We start from the raw sequence: 20,778 nt of genomic DNA on the forward strand, positions 1-20,778 counted from the left end.
TTTCGTTGCAGACACGTAGAACGTGTCCCAAGGGAAATAATCTACGATATGATTTTTAAATTAAAATTTCGTTCTTATATTTAGGTGGTAGGCCCTAAGCGCGAGTGTCCTCTTCGCACTCGTAGATTGATTCTGAGGCCAATATATATACATATATATATACATATATATTAGACCTGTGTTAGACCCTACGAAGGATTACCACAAACAATATGAACCCTTGAACAATAGGCTTTGTAAACGAGGATTAACTCCGAGAGAACCCAGGTAATAATATTTTCTTTCTTCTTTGGTCGCAAGGAAAACTATAGATAAAAGTGAATATATATACATTTTTTTAAAAAAGTTATTAACAATTGAATTTTTTAGTTCTGCTTTATTAACAAATTTTTTTCTCGAGTTCCAGTTGACGGATTTAAATTTTAAAATATGGGTTTTTTCGTCTTGAACTGCACTATTTGAATATATTTTTTGTTTTTAAATTTTTTTATTTTTTATAATATTTTACATTATTTGTTTATAAAATGTTAGTAAACAAATATGTTCTTCACGTCCTAACAAAAAAATAAAAATTGTATTATATTCCTTAAACGTCTCCGAGTGTAAAACTGTTTTGAAAAAAATGAGCCTTTATTAGAAAAAAAGTTATTAATTAAAAACTGTCTAGAGCTTTACATGACGTTAAACTCGCCCCGCGCACATTAGCATTTTTGACAATTTAATGTTCAAAATTGTATGGAGCCTACAAATTTTATCGGATTTTGATGGTTTTTGTCTTAAATTAAAGGGGATAAACTTTCTAAGAGATCCCTCTAAACCAATTTTAAAATTATAAATTGTTATATTTTTTTGTTATTTAAAGTTAACAATTTACAATATTTTTTAAAAAATCATGTTTATTTTTTTATTTTTCAATTGCAAATGATCTTTTAGCACCAAGTAGAAGTCTTTAAGGCCTGAGATGTCTAAAAAAAATTTTTTGGCCCACCCTAATGTACATATGATATAAACATTTTATTTTTATTCCACCAAATTTTACTATCTTTTCAATAGATGTTGTTTTTATGTATACAAACATATCTTGGACACTTATCAATGACACTATCAAAAGAAAATGGTCTGAAGTTGAAAAACATACAAACCTCTCGCAGGATGATTTTCTTGAAGCTTTAAATCTATGCTTAAATTCTGCATACTGTCAATTTCAAGGAGAATTTTATAAACAAATATTTGGCTTACCAATGGGTTCCCCAATATCCTCAAGTGCAGCTAATATTGTCATGGAGGGTATTGAGGATAAAATTTTAAGCAAAATTAAATATAAAATTATTTTTTACTTTCGATACATTGATGATATATTAATTTGTGCACCTTCAAATAAAGTGGATAATATATTATGTAAATTTAACTCCATCGATAAACATCTAAAATTTACTTTAGAGTTATCTAATAATAATAAAATTAATTTTCTAGATCTTTCCCTCTCAATTGACAGTAATAACTTTGTTATAACAAATTAGTTTCGTAAATCTATCTGGACTGGTAGATATATGAATTTCTATTCACATCATCCTCTAAGTTATAAAATTGGAATTATATATACTCTAGTTGATAGGGCTATAAAATTGTCATATCAACAATTCCATCTCGAAAATCTTGATATTGTTAAAAGAACTTTACTACTTAACGGATACCCAATTGATTTGTTAAATAGAAAGATTTCACAGAGGTTTAGTGCTCTTACTAATAACTCACATAGGAGAAAAATAAACAACAACAATCTTCCAATTGAAAAGATTATAAGCATTCCATATATTCAAAATTTTGATGAAATTCTCTTTAATATTTTCACAAAACATAATTTCAATTTAGTTTTCACTAACTCTAATAATTTAAAAAATAGTATCTTTCCAAATTTTAAAGATCCAACAGAGAAATTTCAGAAGGTTGGATGTGTATATAAAATTCAATGCAAAAATTGTAATAGTTGTTATATCGGAGAAACTCTAAGACATCTTAAAACTAGAATAAAGGAGCATAAACGTTACGTCACTCACAACCAAAATATTAATGCTTTAACTAATCATACCTTTGATAATAAACATTCTTTTGATTTTGACAATATAAATATTTTACATATTGAAACAAATAATTGGAAAAGAAAAAATTTAAAAATGTTCTATATAAAAAATAATACTATTAGTATTAATTATAAAACAGATATTGATAATTTAGATAAAGTATATTATAATTTAATTACTTCTTATAAAACATAATTTAAAAAGTCCAATAACATGGATTTCTTCTTTAGCAGCAATACCTGGACCTAACTACATAACCCAACCTCTCTGTTAAAACTCTTTAATCATAGAGGCACATTTCTATAAAAAAATGTGCTTCTACAAAATCTTTAAAATTAATTAATTTTAAAAAAAAATTCAAAATGGAAAATAATAAAAAAAATTTGAAAAATTTTTTGTTGCATGCTTATATTTTTTTCTAAAGGGTAAGAAACTTTTTTACTTTCTCTTTTTCATAAATTAAAATATAACCTTAAAATATACTACAATTAGATTTGAAACAATTTTGAATTTTCTATTTCAGATCATTTTATTATTTAATCCTTTTTGAAATCTTTTGTGCTTTGTCTTGATTTTGGATAATGTATTTGTGTAAATTATTCATCCCCTGATGAGAAACCATATGGTTCGAAACTAGTTAGGATTTCAAAATAATAAATGTTATCTAAACAAACCGTAAAATAGGCCTTTTCATTATCTTTAAAATGAATATTTAATAGGGTCAAATAAACAAAAATCACTATAAACATTTTATGTTTAAACAGAGCCTAAAATGTTTACAAATGTCAACGAAACTTGATTATTATTCATAATAATTTTCAATAACAATGGTAATTATTAACTTTCAAATCATTTTTTAATAAAATCGACATAGATTACTTAAATAAACATAAATTTGTCTGCAAAAAAAAGAATTTTTTATTAAAAAGAACCAAAGTTACCTATTTGTTAATTAACATTGTTTAAAACAATTTAAATAAATTGTATTATGTAGTATTATTTGTCTGGTGGTCATGCTAGACTAATTTAAATTGATTTTAATCATTTGCAATGGAAAAATAAAAAAATAAACATAATTTTTTTAAAAAATATTGTAAATTGTTAACATTAAATAACAAAAAAATAAAAACAATTTAAAATTTTAAAATTAGTTTGGAGGGATCTCTTAGAAATTTTATCCCCTTTAATTTAAGACCAAAACCATCAAAATCCGATAAAATTTGTAGGCTCCAGACAATTTTGAACATTAAATTGTAAAAAATGCCAATGTGCGCGGGGCGAGTTTAACGTCATGTAAAGCTCTACACAGCTGCAGTTTTTAATTAATAACTTTTTTTCTAATTGAGGCTCATTTTTTTTAAAACAGTTTTACACTTGGAGACGTTTAAGGAATAAAATACAATTTTTATTTTTTTGTTAGGACGTGAAGAACATATTTGTTTATTAACATTTTATAAACAAATAATGAAAAATATTATAAAAAATAAAAAAAATTTAAAACAAAAAATATATTCGAATAGTGCAATTCAAGTAGAAAAAACCCCATATTTTAAATTTTAAATCCGTCAACTGGAGAACTCGAGAAAAAAATTTGTTAATTTAGCAGTACTAAAAAATTCAATTGTTAATAACTTTTACAAAAAATTCTTTTTGGCTTAATATTTTTAGGAATTCTTCTTCACCATATTAAGAGTCAAAAAAAAATATTTTGGTTTAAAAAGAAAATTATTTAATTTTAGGTGATCCGTTTGAGAAATTCTGACCCGTATATTTCAACATTATTATTAATTTTTATTAACTCAGATTATTTTGAAGACTGATTTACGTATACCTTATATTCTCTTGGCTTAAGGAGGTTGTTTACAGGTATGCAGACCTTCAGAAAAAATATTGAATTGACATTAACCCCTCAACGAGATTTCCACTGTTTGGGCCAAAAGTGTGTTGAAAAAATTTTTAATGGATTTTATTTATGAAAATTTTTTTTAATTGGTCAAATTCGCTTGAAAATGGTTACTTGGGGGTTTTTAGGATTGCTAATACCGAATCTGATATTAGTTTTCTAAAATTCAAAATGGCGGATCCAATATAGCGGACAACGAAATAAGAAATTGATCAGATTGACTTGAAACCAGTGTTGCCACTACTGGTACAATTGTATTAGATCTAGTACTTTTTGGTTGCTTCTAGTGATCTAATACTCACTAAAACGAATCTAGTACTTTTTGTGTGTGATATTTTACTTTATTACACAAGAATACTTGATTGGTCATCGTCAGTCAAACACAAAAGAATGTCGGCTGGTTCTAGTGGAAGAGCTAATCAAACTGTTTTGCTCTGTCGTTAAGTTTTCTCTCGACATAAATGATAAATTTAAATCCTCCTTAATCGTTGGCCGTCTTGCGGGTCCTGCTTATTTTTACTAACCTAATTACCTAAACAAAAACAAAGCGTCTTTCGAAAGAACATGGCAGTTATATAAAATTTTTACTAGCGGCTTTTTAAATAATACGACAACAATAATATATAATCATGGATCGGTACGTACTAATCAAAGTTAACAGGATCAGTATATATTTAAAAGAAAAAAAATTAATTTATTTTGTCATTCTAAATTAAACAACACTGAGACATAGTACATTGTAGCTCACTATTTGCCATTTATTCAATTCGATTATCTTCCAAAATTAATAAAATCAGCTTTTCCAAATTCGGAAATTGTTAAAAGTATTCAGTGTGGCCGTACTTGAGAAAAAAATTTAATTATAAATGTATTAGGTCATGCTGGTCGTGAAGCAATTTTAAAATTTGCAAAGAATGATTATTTTAGTTTAATAATTAATGAGTGTACCGACATTAGCACCAAGAAATGTTTAGCTTTAGTAATTCGATATAAACAAAACTTTCGTTGTAAAGAAAATTTTTTAACTTTGTTAGAAATCGTTAATGGCATTGCAGACGCAATTTATCAAGCGATCAAAACGATATTTTAGTCACAGCGCTAAAAGAAAATCGGAATTTAAAGAATTTCAATCTGTTGCGGGCGTAGAACCACACAAATTGTTAAGACCTTGCCAAACGCGATGGCTCTCATTAAAAATGGGGGTTGATCGAATGTTGGAGCAATGGTCTGCGTTAATTATTTTCTTTACAACTGCGGCAATTGAAGATAATGTCGTTGCGGCTAATGTAATATTAGGTGCTTTACAAAATCCGATTTATAAAGTCTACTACGCTTTTTTATTGCATGTCTTGTCGCTGGTTACTAAATTAACCCTTTTGTTTCAAAGCGAAAAACCTCAAATTTATAAATTGCGAACAGAAGTTAGTTCCTTACTGCGTCAATTGTATCAGTCTTTTTTACAGCGAGAATACATTAACAAGACACTTTTGTCAAATATCAATCCGCTGAATCCGCATAATATTTTAAAATTAGATGAAATGTATGTCGGAACAAAATGTGAAATTTTATTGCAACAATGTGCAATTACTCACAAATCAGATGTTGAGTTCTTTCGATTACGAGCTTTAGATTTCTACGTCGAACTTTGTTTACAAATCCGTAAACGTTTTGATTTGAATAACGAAGTTATTTAAATCTAGTTATTCAAACACTAATTGAAATGATAGATCCTCGAAAAGCAATATCAGGCGAAGTCCGATGTATTACGGAGCTACTTTTAAAATTTAAACACATTGTCCCTGAAGAAGATTGGGAAACAATCAATTCCGAATGGCGTTTACTTCCGGAAGTTTTTAGCAAAGGTGGATATCATGAAATGAAAATGACGAGTGAAGTATTGAATGACGCTGGATCATTTTGGGAATATGTTGGCGAAATTAAAAGTGCAAACAATAACGCGATGTTTGAAAAATTGTCACATTTAATGATTAATTTAATGTGCCTACCTCACAGTTCGGCTGGTGCGGACCGAACGTTTTAAACATTAAACTTAATTAAAACTAAACAGCGAAACCGATTGTTAATACCGACATGTGATGGTTTAATGGCAGCAAAAACTTTGCTTGATGGAAACAAAAGTTACGAATGGAAGAAGCAGAAGTTACCTGCTGATGAGTTGATAAATCCTATCGAAAATCTAAACCTTGATATTGTTAATGACAATGACACAGAAATTTTAAATGATCTCACTTTATCGTAAAGACTTGAATAAGATTTATTATATTTACAAATTATATTTTATCTCTAAAATTATAAGTTTTACTAAATGAGATAAAAAATAGCAATTTGTAAATAAAATTTTTAATATTATTATATATTTGTTATTTTCCTTACTGAATAATGAATATGCAGATATATAATTTGAAAATATATTATTTAAAAATCAATGATGTAATTAAATGTAAATAAAATAATTTTTTTAATTTCAAGCAAATTTTAAATAATCAAAATTCCAATTAAAAAATAAATTTAGCTTAAATAACAATTTTTATAACAGTTTTACAATTTATCTAAAACAATTGTTTATAATTTCAATTTCAAATACCCGCTAAAGAAATAGAACAATTATCTAGTACGAAAGAAAAATAAATCTAGTGACTTTTAGTACAAAATATTCTCGGAACTAGTACGGAATGAAATTTTCATGTGGCAACACTGCTTGAAACTGAATACTTAGGGATTTTCAGGGTCGCTGATTACGAATCTGAAATTAGTTTTTCAAAATTCAAAATAGAATATTTAATATGGCGGAAAGTTTTTAAAATTGATTGAATTTGTTTGAAACTGGTTAATCTGACATCAGTATGATAATTTTTGGTAAATTTAAATTTCGTTAAATACCCTGACATTAGCTGGTAAATTTAATTTTTATAGTTTATTAAATTTTTTAAATTCACCACCGCAGAATGTACCACGAGAAGGCTGCCATAAGATTTTACATTTCATTTTTTATTTTTAAAAAATTTTTATATATATTTTTTAATTTTATTTTTTTATATACTAGATTATATACCAGACTCGTTGTTGCATTTTTAAAAACTGATTTCAGTTTTGTAATCAGCAACCCTAAAAATCCCCGAGTATTCAGTTTCAAGTCAATCTGATCAATTTTCAGGGTTCCGTACACCTACGGTGTAACGGCGGAACCCTATTGGTGAGACTCTTGTGTCCGTAGCCAAATCGTGTCCCCCCTCCTAACAGCTAAACTATTTGACCTAGAGAACTCAAATTTGGCACTTATACGTTTTTTCACATGTAGATTACAGGAAAAATATAGAAAATGTGATTGGAGGTGATGGTCATAGCGTTGTCAAGGAAATAACAAGATTTTTGGCCAAAAATGCATAAAAAGTGACCATTCCCCCTCTTAACTTCTAAACTATTCAACATGGAGAGCATACTGGTGTATTTTAACGCGAATATTACAGGAAAAATATAAAGAACTTGCTATGTAATAATAACCATAGCGTTGTCAAGGAAAAACTAAAAAAAAATTTGAAAATTTTTTTTTTCTAATTTCTACATTATTTGATCTAATTAACTAAAAATGGGTTTATTAGTATATTTTTACAGTCTAATTACAAAAAGTATATTAAAAAATCTAAAAAAAAATTAAAAAAATTTTTTTTTTAGATTTTTTAAAAAATTTTTACAAAAATTTAAAAATAAAATTAAAAAAAAGTGTACAAGTGCGAGTTGTACTTGCACTGCAATGGCGGGTTCCGTACACGAATATTAAAACAATACTTGCAACATTTATCGGTAATTAGTAGAATTAAAATAAACAATTAAAAAAATATAATTTTAATTTTCGTGTACGGAACCCGCCATTGCAGTGCGAGTAAAACTCGCACTTGTCCACTTTTTTTATTTTGTTGTACGCCATATAAGATCCGCCATTTTGAATTTTGGAAAAATAATGTCAGATTTGTAATCAGCGACCTCAAAAACTCCCGAGAATTTCGTTTTAAGTAATTCCAATCAATTTTTTTATATTGTCGTCCGCCATATTGAATCCTCCATTTTGAATTTTGGAAAAAGAATGTCATATTCGTAATCAGCGACCTCGAAAACCCTCCTAGTAACCGGTTTCAGGAACATTTAAGAAGTTTTTAATCACCTTTTTTAAGTTGCGCATATATATATATATATATATATATATATATATATGTATAGACTATACTTTGTCACCTCCGTGTAGTCTGACTCACGTTGTCGCCTCCGCTATTTCTCGTTAAAATATTTTAAAAAATTAAACATATTTATGTTAAGGGGGACTTTCTTAATACGATTCTCAAAAGAGGGGTAAGAATTTTCAAAATTTTTTTTATATATATTTCGTAGGTATAGCACATACGAAGCTACCTCACCTGTATATATAGAAGAGAGTTACTTGCCATACGTACTCACCTCCAACAAGGTTGTCATATCTACGAGATTTGAACGTAGTAATAATTTTTACTTATACTGTTTTAAAGGTACTTAGATTCATGGACTATAGAATCTTTAGAATTCCTAAAGATTGTTTTTAACAACTATTATGCATTTTCGCACTTTTTAAATTTTCTTTAAATTCCCTAATGTAACAGACACAGTCCTTGTTATCGTAAGGATAATTTTCGACTTTATGAATTTAATTACCATACGTTTGAAGGATAAAATAATAAAAAACTTACGATGAAGTATAATTTCTAAATTTAATACAGAATTCAGTAAAATTATTACTGATTGATTTTTATTAATTATTATTGAATGCGAATCTCTTCGAGTGCTACATTTATCATAAAATCCTCCATATTTAAAAGAGAAATGATTTTTGAGGAAACCGCTACAAATATTTTATTTTAGCTTAGCATAATATGATAATTAAAGTAATGCATATAAAATAATGTACAAATGCTACAAAATACATCCGTAATGAATATTAACCCACCGAGAGTAAGGCTTAAATTAAACAATTGGTTTTTTTACATCTCTTATTGTTTATTTATAACTATTGTTAATGCATGTGCACAAATTCTAAAACCAACCAGGAGTAAACTAAATGTTTTTTATTTGTATGTTGTAAAAAAGCCATAAAATCATTAAGGTAATTTTTTATAATTGTTTATAACAGACAAATACTATATTTGACTAATGTTACTACTCACTCTACATTTGTTTAAACAATTTATTATTCACTAACTTTTTTAACAGTGTGCCGAGAAAGTTGCAGTTTTATTCCAATTTTGCAATTTATAGAGTTAACTATTATAGTGAACAAATAGCGTTCCCAGAATCATCAGTTCAACAATTTTTTAAACAAATTATTATTATTATTAACTATTATCCCAGTGCACCTAAAAAGATGCAGTGTTTTCCCAATTTTGCAATTTAAGAAGCTAACCATAATAGTAGATAAATAATGGACCCGTAATTATTAGTTCAACAATTGTTTAAGCAAATTATCGTTGTTATTCACTAACATTTGTTGCATCGCATCTAGAAAGATGCGGTTTTTTCGAAATTTTGCAATTTATCGAATTAACTATAATAGCAGATAAAGATTGTACCTGGAATTATTAGTTCAACATTGTTTAAATAAATTATTATTGTTACTTACTAACTTTTACCGCATTGCACCTAGAAGGATGCAGTTTTTTCCCAACTTTGCAATTTATCGAGTTAACTATAATAACAGATAAAAAATATGCCTGGATTTATTCGATCAACATTGTTTAAACAAATTATTATTGTTATTTACTAACTTTTCACGCAGCCCAGCTGAAACAAATAATCCTAGGTATATTACTCATCTGCTATTATGGTGAGCTCTATAAGTTGTAAACTTAATATTAAACAATTCTAATAAAAAACTTTAATGGATTTAGAGCCATTTTTAATATCTAAATAGAAAGTCATTACAGGGTGAATAATACCCAGCCTTACACTCGGTGTTACAAATTTTAACCTTACGCTCGCCGGGTGAAATGCAGAATTATTTACATAAAAACTATTTTTTTTTTTAAATAAATGTTGGATTTTTGCTTTTATTTGAGCCACACTTCTCTTGCTTCCCGTTTCTTTAACAAAGATTTTAATTTCTTGTGATGATGGATAATTTCCTTTCTGCATTGATGCCGTAAAATGACAATTTATTTCCTCTATTTCATGTTTTGACCAACCTGAAAAGAAAAAAATATTACAGCTTTCTCCTTAAAAGAAAATTTTTAGTTTTGTTTCTTAATATACTATATTTTTTCTAGTTTCGCGTTCGCATAAAGTTTCACTTAACTTACCAGATTTTTTAATTTTTTGTTTCTTTGATTGTGTCAAGTCAGATGAGTCGAGATTCATATTCTCATCTAACTGGAAATCTGAAAATATGACTTTTTAAACATTTTTCTCAAAGGAGATTAAATAAAAATTTAAGCACAATATTACCTTCACTGTCCTGCTTGTCAATCCTGGTTCCATCAGAAGTTAATGCGGAAGTTTCCCTTTCTAAATCAAGATCAAAAATGTTAGAATTAGCTTTAGTATAATCAGTACAATAAAAAGTGTTTTTTACCTTCAGCAAATTCTTCAGCATATTCCGAATTTTCGTCAAAATTAATTTCTGTCAAAGATTTTCCTCTAAACTCTAATGGAAGTGATCCTTTTTCCATCATCATTAGCAGCTTGGAAACTTTAGCTGTTTGATAGATGTCAACTGGCAACCTTGAAATTAAAAACAGTATATGATGTTTGCTTGAATATATGTGACGCGATCTAATGAAAGGTACCTTAGAATCAAAATGTTTTAGATTATGTTTGTAATATTTGGAGTGCAATTACAGAAAGATATTTAACTATTAATACAAACCACTGATGTTAAAGTCTTCATTTCATTCAAAATATTCAATAAAAACTAATTTTGACTTCACATAATAAAAGAGGAACTTTTAAGAAAGATAAATCATGCATAAACATAACCTATAATTCGTTTGCTTCTAAGGTCCCTTTCTTTAAATCGCGTTATATATGTAGAACATTTCTTAGTTAAAATATTTACTTACTCATAAAATTCTGCATGCGTTTTTTCAGTGTGGCCCATAAACTTAGAGAATTGTCTTGTATCTTCCTTCGACATGTTTAGTATCTGTGCCACGGTTGCAATTTGTTTTCTAAGCTTATTGCTTGTCATTGCTTCAGGATATTGCAATTCAATTTTTTGTGTCAAATATCGAATTGCCACATCACCTTGCCCCCATTTAATTTTACTGCTAGGTAATGCAAATACATATTCGTTTTCAATTGAAATGTATTTCTTTCTCTCTTCCAACAATATTTTCATAAATTTTTGTAACAATTCAGGCACTAAAATTACCACAGCTCTGGATCCCTTACCGCTATTGACAACACGTTTATACTTTGTTGTTAATATATTTTCAGATTCTGACAATGCACTTTTAAAATCTGAAAAATTTGATATTGTCTCCTTCTCGTAATCCTGGATTTTTAAATACTGAACATCACCTATTCGCCTTCGATTGAAAAGAATGATCAGAGCCAAAACGCAGTGCACAAAAGTTTTATAAATTATAGCGTCGTCTATACAATTTTTAAACTTCTCTACACATTCATTGGCAAGTATTAGTGTTTCATCTCTGAATTTTTTGATGTCACTAACCAGCGGCACAAGCAATGGTTTATTCCAACGTTTCTCTTGTAGATCTTTGTTTGCAAGAGAAGATATTTCTACATTCCATGATGATGTAATTAAATTTTTAAAATGTTTTAAATCTTTTAACCATGCATTACATTCTGCTTCTGAGGAAGTGGAAAAACCAGAGCTTCTTTTCAAAATTAATTGTTGCAGTAGATCGCAAATATCTTTTAAATAGGTGCCCATGTGCATTGCAAGACTGGGGGCATTGAATGTTTTTTGTAAATGATCGTATCCTGATATTTTACGTGTAGCTGTGATAATATTATCTACATTTCGGGTTTTCAAAATATCTTTAAACGAAACTTTATCATCATGGACAATTTCTCGGTACGCAATTAACAAACGAGAAAGTTCACGCATTCTGTTACTGCAAGCATATTCTTTTCGTTCCCTTTTATGTTTTTTTAAATAATTTTCTCCAAACTGCACGATGAGAAGATCTTTTTTAGCTTCATATGATATAGCATCCCCTTTCATTATATTGAAAACCTAGAACACAATAGTTTTTAAACAAAAGAAATGTGAAAATGAATTTTTTCACAATTTTTGGTTTTCAAAATTCCAATTAATTCGTAATTTCTGCACAATATATATTAAAAATAGGTCAATTGAAGTATTTTTAATGTTAGTTTTTATTTTTTATTTATTTTTACTTTTTATTTATTTATTTTTTTAGCTAGTTTAAGTTATTAAAAAAATTAATATTTTTTTAAATATTGACAAGTAGTAACAAAATATTATATGATAGATTGTTTAGAATCATGAAAGAAGTATAAAAAGACGATTTTTTAGGATTACATTACATATGTCTCTGTGTGCAGAATTGTTTTTAAATTAAAGGTATATTTAATAGTTGAACATAGAAAATAATTTATTTTGAACATTGAATTAATTCATGTATTTGATTCACAAAAGACATTCCTTTGAGAATTTAAAAATTAAAATTATAACTAAATGAATAATCTAAATTACTTACCTTACACATGTTCACTATTTTTTCGGCTCTTGATGCCATTTTACAGTGTAAGTAATCTTCTTAAACACTTCACAAATATATTTAGAAAATAACTGTTGCTTCTTACTTCACGCACAGATCAAAACGGAATGACAAGTTAGACTTTTTCAATTAGTCTTTACGCAAATATTCTTCAATTCATTAAAAAGTAATTACATTACTATTAAAAATCGATTAAGAGATAATGTCCTGTTCCTAAGAGTGGAAGAAGGGTCATTGTATTGGACCATATTTAAGAAACAAGAATTCTTCCCACTCTAAAGTAAACGAGAATTGCATGCTATTATTATAGATTTATGTAATATCGTTATTTTCAAATCTGTACTTATTACCCTATAGAAATTTTAGTTTTTATAAAATAAATTTTAAATAATTTTTCATGTACTTTCCATCGTAATTCATGCACCTTTTAATTTTTATTATAAAGGTGAGATTTTTTTCTATAAAATATTTCATGGTTATAAAGATGCCAGAATGAGTTTTCGAGGAAATATAAAAAGGGTCTTAAAGAAATATATTTTTTACATTTTTTGCCTCAGCTATTCAACGAAAGTAAAATCAAGAAAAGGAATTATTTATTACGAATATAATTGAACATTTGTCTAACTCATTATTATCAACTAAAACTTTGTTTCTTTGTAGAGATAGAATCACTTGCTATTGCAGTTTATTTATTTTTTGAGAAGATGAAAGTATGAGACTGAAGTTTGCAAATTTTTTAAAAACAAAAAAAAATAATGAGACGATTTATATCACTTTGGATTTAAATTCAAGTTATTTGGAAATAATTTTTGTGTAAAAAAGTGTTAAGTTAATTAAATTTGGGTACATCAAAATTAAAGAACAATTGACGTGATAAAAAATTAATATTTAAATATTTATTTAACGAAACAAATTGCAATTAAACATGTAATATTTTAAGTTCAATTAAAACTGAGAAATATATCAGAATTCAGCTAATTATGTTAAAAACTGAACATATAAGTTATGGAGATGCTATCTTTTTTTTAAAGTTGTCATGGTTCAAAACAAACTAAAAAAAGGCAAAGGTCGATTTGCATGCTTATGCCGATATACCAGCATCATTGGCTTCTCAAAAACATGAAAACTCGAACAGCACGCTGTCAAACGCTTATGCAGTGTTGCCACATTTTAGAGGTGAGAACGTCGACGCTGTATTTAAAACTGTCGATATATACACTGGAGGTGACAACGTGCAGGATGTATCGCATTGTATGACGATACTAGCGCCTGTGATATACGCCTGAACTAAGACGTCATCACTGTAGGTACGGAATAGTCCTTGTCTCCTCAAAACGTTTTTTCGGCAAATCACGTTAGACATTATTTCAAGTCGATTTGCGTTGAAAAATTGTCAAAACGTTGTCACCTCCGAAAACGGAGGTGACAGCGTTGTATATGAGGCGACAACGTCTACTGTTTATCTAAATCGGAGGTGACAAGGTACACTCCATACATATATATATAGATATAGAAACACGTTCAAAATTTAATTCAAGTAAATAATAAAAATCATTATTTTCCACGTGTTTTGTTCATTTTCATTTTAACTACACATTGCCTTCTCTGTTCTTATTTGGTGGATAATACGCGCAAATAATAACTAAAGAGGTTAAATAATTATAATAATCAGGATAAATTCATGAATAATTACATTAATTCCTCTTTTAATTATCCTAGTGGACATTTTATATCTTACCATTGCATATCTCAAAATAAAAGATTTCTCATTGATCCTACTATATCTATTAACTTAATAAAACACTCCGAATTAGAATCTTTTGTTAATATTAATAAAAATAAAACTCACTCACTTTTTAAAGGAGAAATTAGAACTATTGGCCAAGTAATTTTACCAGTTCACATAACAAACGAATATTACACAAAAGGCGAATCAAGCGAAAAAGTATCTTTAAAATTTGGTGTAGTTAATTATCAAACCAATTCTAATATAATTGCAATTTTAGGAGCTAGTTCTCTTGATCAATTTTGTCAATTTAATTATTTTGTCAACAAAACAATTGTTCAAGACGGAATTTGGGATAAAGATATAATAATAAATAGATTTAAAAGTGGACTTGAAGCAATAGCTAAAAACCCGATAGCATTAAGTATATTTGATAGAAAAATCTAATTCGTCAAATAATAAAATCAAAATATATATACAAATTCAGGCAATTACATGTATAGGTACACTGAAACACCTTGTAATTATCCAATTGGTGAATTTAATTCTAATCATATTATTTCTCAAAATAAAAATTATATTCTTGATCCTACACTACCTAAAAATTTAATCAAGCAGTCAGAATTAGAGACTTTCGTTGATATTGACAAAAATTGAACTTATTCACTTTTCAATAACGAAATTCAAACTATTGGTAAAGTTAACTTACCTATAAAAGTAATAAACTTATATACTAATGAAAAAGAAATAATTGGCGAAGTCCGAATTAACTTCGAAGTGGTGAATTATCAAAGCGATACTAACATTATTGCAGTTTTAGGAGCTCCCAGTCTTGATCAATTTTGTCAATTTAGTTATTTTCAAGACAAAATATTTTATCAAAACGAGAGCTGGACTCAAGACACAAAAAGAAAAATAATCCTAGATAGTCTTAAAGCGATAGCTCAAAGTCCATCAATATTAGTCAAGGTTAAAGAAAATCAAAATTAGAACACGTGAATTTTACTAATTATAACTGACTATAATTTTGAAATCATAATAAAAAACCGTTTTGTTAAAATTCATTCGTGATAATAATTAACTAAAACTTCAAAAATTTAATAAAAGGCAAAATATTAAGAAGCATTAAATTCAAATATAGCGCGAAAACATATATTATTGACTTTAACTACTCATTGACTTCGCGCGCGGTGTACTCGCAGTAGTTCGAGCCGCGTCAAGTCAGACGCCCATACCGCGGAAACAACTACACTTATTAGGCTTAATTCTTTAAGCGCCATCCACATCTAACCCCTCATGAGTTCATATTTCTATTTTATAGAAAGATACAATAATTTGTACCCACTTATATTATTAAAATCAAGATTCTTTAAAGAATTCGAAGCGAAATTCATTATCGACTCATCATTACCAATAAACTTAATTAAAAACAAGGAATTAAATTCTTACTTGGGTATTGATTATACTAAAACTCTTTCACTAAGGGAAGGTACAATAAAAACCTTTGGGAAAACTAAGGTTTGCGTTAATCATACAGTTCTAGAATTTCATTCCATTAATTATACAGGGTTCACAGATATAACCGGAATTTTAGGAATACCTTTTAATTTCGACATTATTAACGAATTTTATTAAAGTAAATTTATTATACGTTTATGAAAATCGGTAATCAAATAAGCAAAATGCCTGACGATAACGAATCTGATACTAATGACCCCATGGTTACTACCATGGCGGAATGTTTTGCACTACAACAAGGAACTATACATATTCCTCTTTATGATGGTAAAAACATGCCTTTAAGAGATTTTCTCGAAGATGTAAAGAATGGAGAATCTTCTATCCCTATTAATTGCGATAAACAATATGTTAAATTGGTATTATCTAAATTAAGAGGTGCTGCACGTGATAGCACTTATGGTAAGACTTTTGAAACCCTTGACGACCTTGTTAAACATTTGAAACAAAGATATGCCCCTAAAAATCTTATGTATGGTACCTTCATGAGATATCCACGATTCGTATGACCCGAGGTAAGAGTATAAGCGAATTTTACGATAGATTAACACTTTTAGTAGCCGGAGCAAAGGCTGCATTACTTAGTTCATACGGAGAAACGAAAATGAAAAACATGTTAGAACCTTTAGACGATTGTGCTTTAGAAGCCTTCATTAACGGTGTTCCTGATGCAATTTCTAGCTTAATAGAAGCTCGTAAAAGCGACAAATTGAGTGATGCGGTAGACATCGCATTACAATACGAAATTAGACACCAACATCAAACAGATAACTACAATCATGCTTATCATGTCTCAAGGTATCAGCAGCCGAGCGAAAATAAAAATTATAACACTAATTTTGAGGTAAGAAATAGGAGTCCCAGCCCTAGAGTACGTTTCAACTCTGAAGATGAACCTATGAAACCACGTTCTCATACTCCTATAGGCATTTTAAAAAAACAGGTCTTACCTCAACCTCAACAACCAATTGCTGGATTTTACCCACCCTATCCTTATTATCCTACTTAAATTAATCAACCACCTTTCATGCCTTATAATCCTTATCATTTTTATCAACAACCACAAAGATTGGATGGACATAGCAATAACTCATATGGAGGCTCTAAAACGCCCCCACGCGCTCAATCACCAGCCCCTTCTAATGAAAAACATTTAAACTCTTATCCAGCTCGACGGACAGACGCGACGACGAGTCAGGAAAAACAAGAGCGTCAAGCAACTGTAAGGATACTACAAAAACAAGAACAATCCTGCAAGCACAATGCAGCAAAGAATCCCCAGTAATAATTTTAAAATCCCCAGATTTCTTAAATTCAAAGGCATCACTATTAGTAGACACTGGTGCCGACGTAAATTTAATAAAGTTGGATATTTTACAACCAGAATTGAACGTAACAATAAACGAAGCCATTCAACTTAAAGGAATAGCCCCTGTAAAAATACCCACACTTGGAACAGTTCAAGTTAATGTAAATAAAAAACCTATTACCTTTCAAGTAGTGTCTTCGGAATTTCCTTTACATTCTGATGGCATATTAGGACGAGAATAAATAGGACAAGAAAAGGCCGAAATTTCCTTTTGGCATAATTCTATTGTTACTCACACAAATCCAATAAATCCCATATTTTTTCAAGACGTTGAATCTATCATGTGCAGAGAAAATTTAGTGGAAAATAAAGAAAACAAAAGAAGAGGATTAACTATCAAAGGCAGAGACCGACAAGTAATACCAATAGAAGTATCAAATAAAGAGGTAAAGGAAGGTTACTTACCATTAATAAAAACAGAAGAAAGTCTAATAATAGGAGAAGGTATAGTAAGCAACAATAATGGATTGTGCCACATTTTTGCAATAAATACCACAGTAGAGGACGTGGAAATAGATGTTCCACCCCAAGAGCTCATACCTTTTGAATATTATCCATTACCAGGCGAAGAAATAGATGAAGACTCATCAGATGAAGAATATGAAGAACCAATAGATCGCATTGCGGCTATTATTGATAATCTAAGATTAGATCATTTAAACGCGGAAGAACAAGAACATGTCAAAGACATAGTAAGAGAGTTTCCTGAAAGTTTTCACTTAACAGGAGAACCTTTAAAACCAACCAATAAAGTACAACACAAAATTATAACCGTAGACGAAATTCCAATCCATACCAGACCTTATAGATTTTCTCCTGCCCAAAAAGAAGAAATAGACAAGGTCATCGATCGAATGAATTCAGAAGGAGCAATAAAACTTTCTGCGTCACCTTACAATTCACCATTACTGATCATACCCAAGAAAATCGATGCTACGGGAAATAAAAAATGAAGAATAGTCATAGATTTCAGAGCCCTTAATGATAAAACAGTTGGTGACTTTTACCCCTTGCCTCATATTACAAGTGTAATCGATTCCTTGGGCCAAGCTCAGTATTTCTCAGTTTTTGATTTAGCAAGTGGATTCCATCAAATAGAACTAGATCCTGAAGATAGACAGAAAACAGCATTTTCAACAGTACACAGACATTACTAATACGTACGAATGCCGATGGGATTAAAAAATTCACCAGCAACATTTCAAAGATTAATGGACCAAGTCTTACTCAGACTACAAGGTGTAGAACTATTTGTTTACCTAGATGACATAGTAATTTACGCAGAAACTTTAAAAGAACATGGTACAAAAGTAAAACGATTATTAGAAAGATTAAAAGGCGCAAATTTAACATTACAACCTGAAAAATGCGAATTCCTATGTAGAGAAGTAGCATATTTGGGACACATAATTAGTAGCGATGGTGTAAAGCCCAATCCTAAAAAGATAGAAGCAGTAGAACAATTTCCTACACCAAAGACACCCAGAAATGTAAAACAATTTCTAGGTCTTGCGGGTTATTATCGAAGATTCATAAAAGACTTCTCAGCAAAGGCAAAACCTCTTTCAAATCTATTGAAAAAGAATGTAAAATTTGAATGGGGACCAGAAAAAGATAAAAGTTTTAAGGAACTTAGATTAATGTTATGTAAGAGCCCTATACTTCAATATCCTGATTACAACAAAATGTTCACAATAACAACAGATCCATCAGATTTCGCAATAGGTGCCGTTCTTAGTCAAGATAAGGATAGAATTGATCTACCTATAGCATACCTTTCACGAGTACTAAATGCACCTGAACAGAATTATTCTACCACCAAAAAAGAATGTTTAGCTGTTCTTTATGCAGTTAATCATTTTAGACCATATATTTACGGCAAAAAGTTTACATTGGTTAGTGATCATGAACCACTAAAATGGATTAATTCAATTAAAGATCCGGGACAACGATTAGTTCGATGGAGATTGAAACTACGAGATTACGAGTACGAATATAAGTACAAACCAGGAAAATTAAATCATAATGCAGACGCCCTATCAAGATATCCCATTAAAACTACAATAGAAGAATCAAATACAAAAGAACAGGCACGAATCCTTGTAAACACAAGACAATCTACAAATCCTAAACCTGCAGCTCCATCCACAAGTTCTGGAGATGCTAGTACTTCAACACAAAAAGAAAGAACTCTCAAACAACCAACAAAAATTAAAAGCATTATGAAACCTACAAAGAAAATAGCCACAAATACAAAATTATTAGAGAAAAGCACAATTGGACAACGCGTCGCTCAACGAAATAAACTACAACCCCGCCCTTTGAAAACAAAATTCACGGAAGATGCATCCTCAAGCTCTGATTCCGATGTAAGAGAACAACCACCTATACGTAAAAAGAGCACAAGTGTCCTACCTACTTTGGTCACACCTACACCTCTTTATGATCCATATGCACCAAAAAGCGCACCCCCTACTGCACCTTTCGAACAATATGAATTTATTACAGAACCAACAACAAGTAAAGAAGTAGTGAAAATAGTTAGCCCACCTTTAAGTGGAAGCGAAGATAGTTTAGAAGAAGAAGAAGAAGAACAACAAATTCCAAAAACAAGGAAAGAAATAGCAAAAGAATTAGAAAAATCAATAGCCCAATTTGATGAATCGATGGCTCAACACGAAGATTGGTTAACGGAAAAAGAAGTAACACCTAGAGATAAAGGAGTCACAAAAACCTATCGAAGAATACGTGAAAAGTTCTTCTGGACTGGTCTCAAGGACCAAGTAACTGAATTCATAAGAAAATGTCCAACTTGCCAAGAACAAAAACTTGTTCGAGTAAAAACAAGAGATCCAATGCTAATTAAGGACACTCCACTGGAAGCCTTTGATAAAGTAATAATAATAATAATAATTTGATAAGGATACTTATCCTTGGATACAGTAGGAAAACTTCTTACGACTCCTGATGGTAATTGCCATATACTTACCATGCAAGACCATTTATCATAATATTGTATTGCAGTAGCAATCCCTGATGTTTCAACTACAACAATAGCACATGCTGTAGCTACAGAATTATACTCCAAATACGGAGCTCCTAAAACAATTTTAACTGATAAAGGAGAAGGATTCATAAGTAAACTTATGAGAAAACTATCTAAGATCTTTGGAGTTCAACAAGTTACAACTTCAGGATACAGACCTCAAACAAACGGCAGCTTAGAAAGAAGCCACATAGTTCTTGTAGATTTTCTAAAACAATATTCTGAAAACTACGACGATTAAGACAAATTACTACCCTTTTGTATGTTTGCTTATAACACATCTGTTCATGAAGCAACAAATTTCACTCCTTTCGAATTAATTTTCGGGAAAACAGCAAGAACCCCTACTTCATTTCCTTCAGAAGAAAAACTCGAAACTTACGGTTCA

The 20,778-nt window shown here is 29.4% G+C and overlaps 2 protein-coding genes across 2 annotated transcripts in view; both read right to left on the minus strand.

Annotated features, from left to right (window-relative positions):
- Positions 1-20,778, minus strand: part of LOC122506379 — a 219,297-nt gene that overhangs the window by 133,008 nt on the left and 65,511 nt on the right. The window lies entirely within an intron of this gene.
- Positions 8,809-12,200, minus strand: LOC122506378. Its single transcript, XM_043618513.1, has 5 exons — positions 11,082-12,200; positions 10,595-10,743; positions 10,468-10,527; positions 10,323-10,400; positions 8,809-10,208 (listed from the first exon to the last, which is right to left on the minus strand). Exons 1-5 carry the CDS (start codon positions 12,092-12,094, stop codon positions 9,889-9,891), a joined length of 1,620 nt encoding a protein of 539 aa, XP_043474448.1. The 5' UTR covers positions 12,095-12,200; the 3' UTR covers positions 8,809-9,888.

This window comes from Leptopilina heterotoma, unplaced genomic scaffold (genome assembly GCF_015476425.1).
Source record: "Leptopilina heterotoma isolate Lh14 unplaced genomic scaffold, ASM1547642v1 Lhet_413, whole genome shotgun sequence".
NCBI lineage: Eukaryota > Metazoa > Arthropoda > Insecta > Hymenoptera > Figitidae > Leptopilina > Leptopilina heterotoma.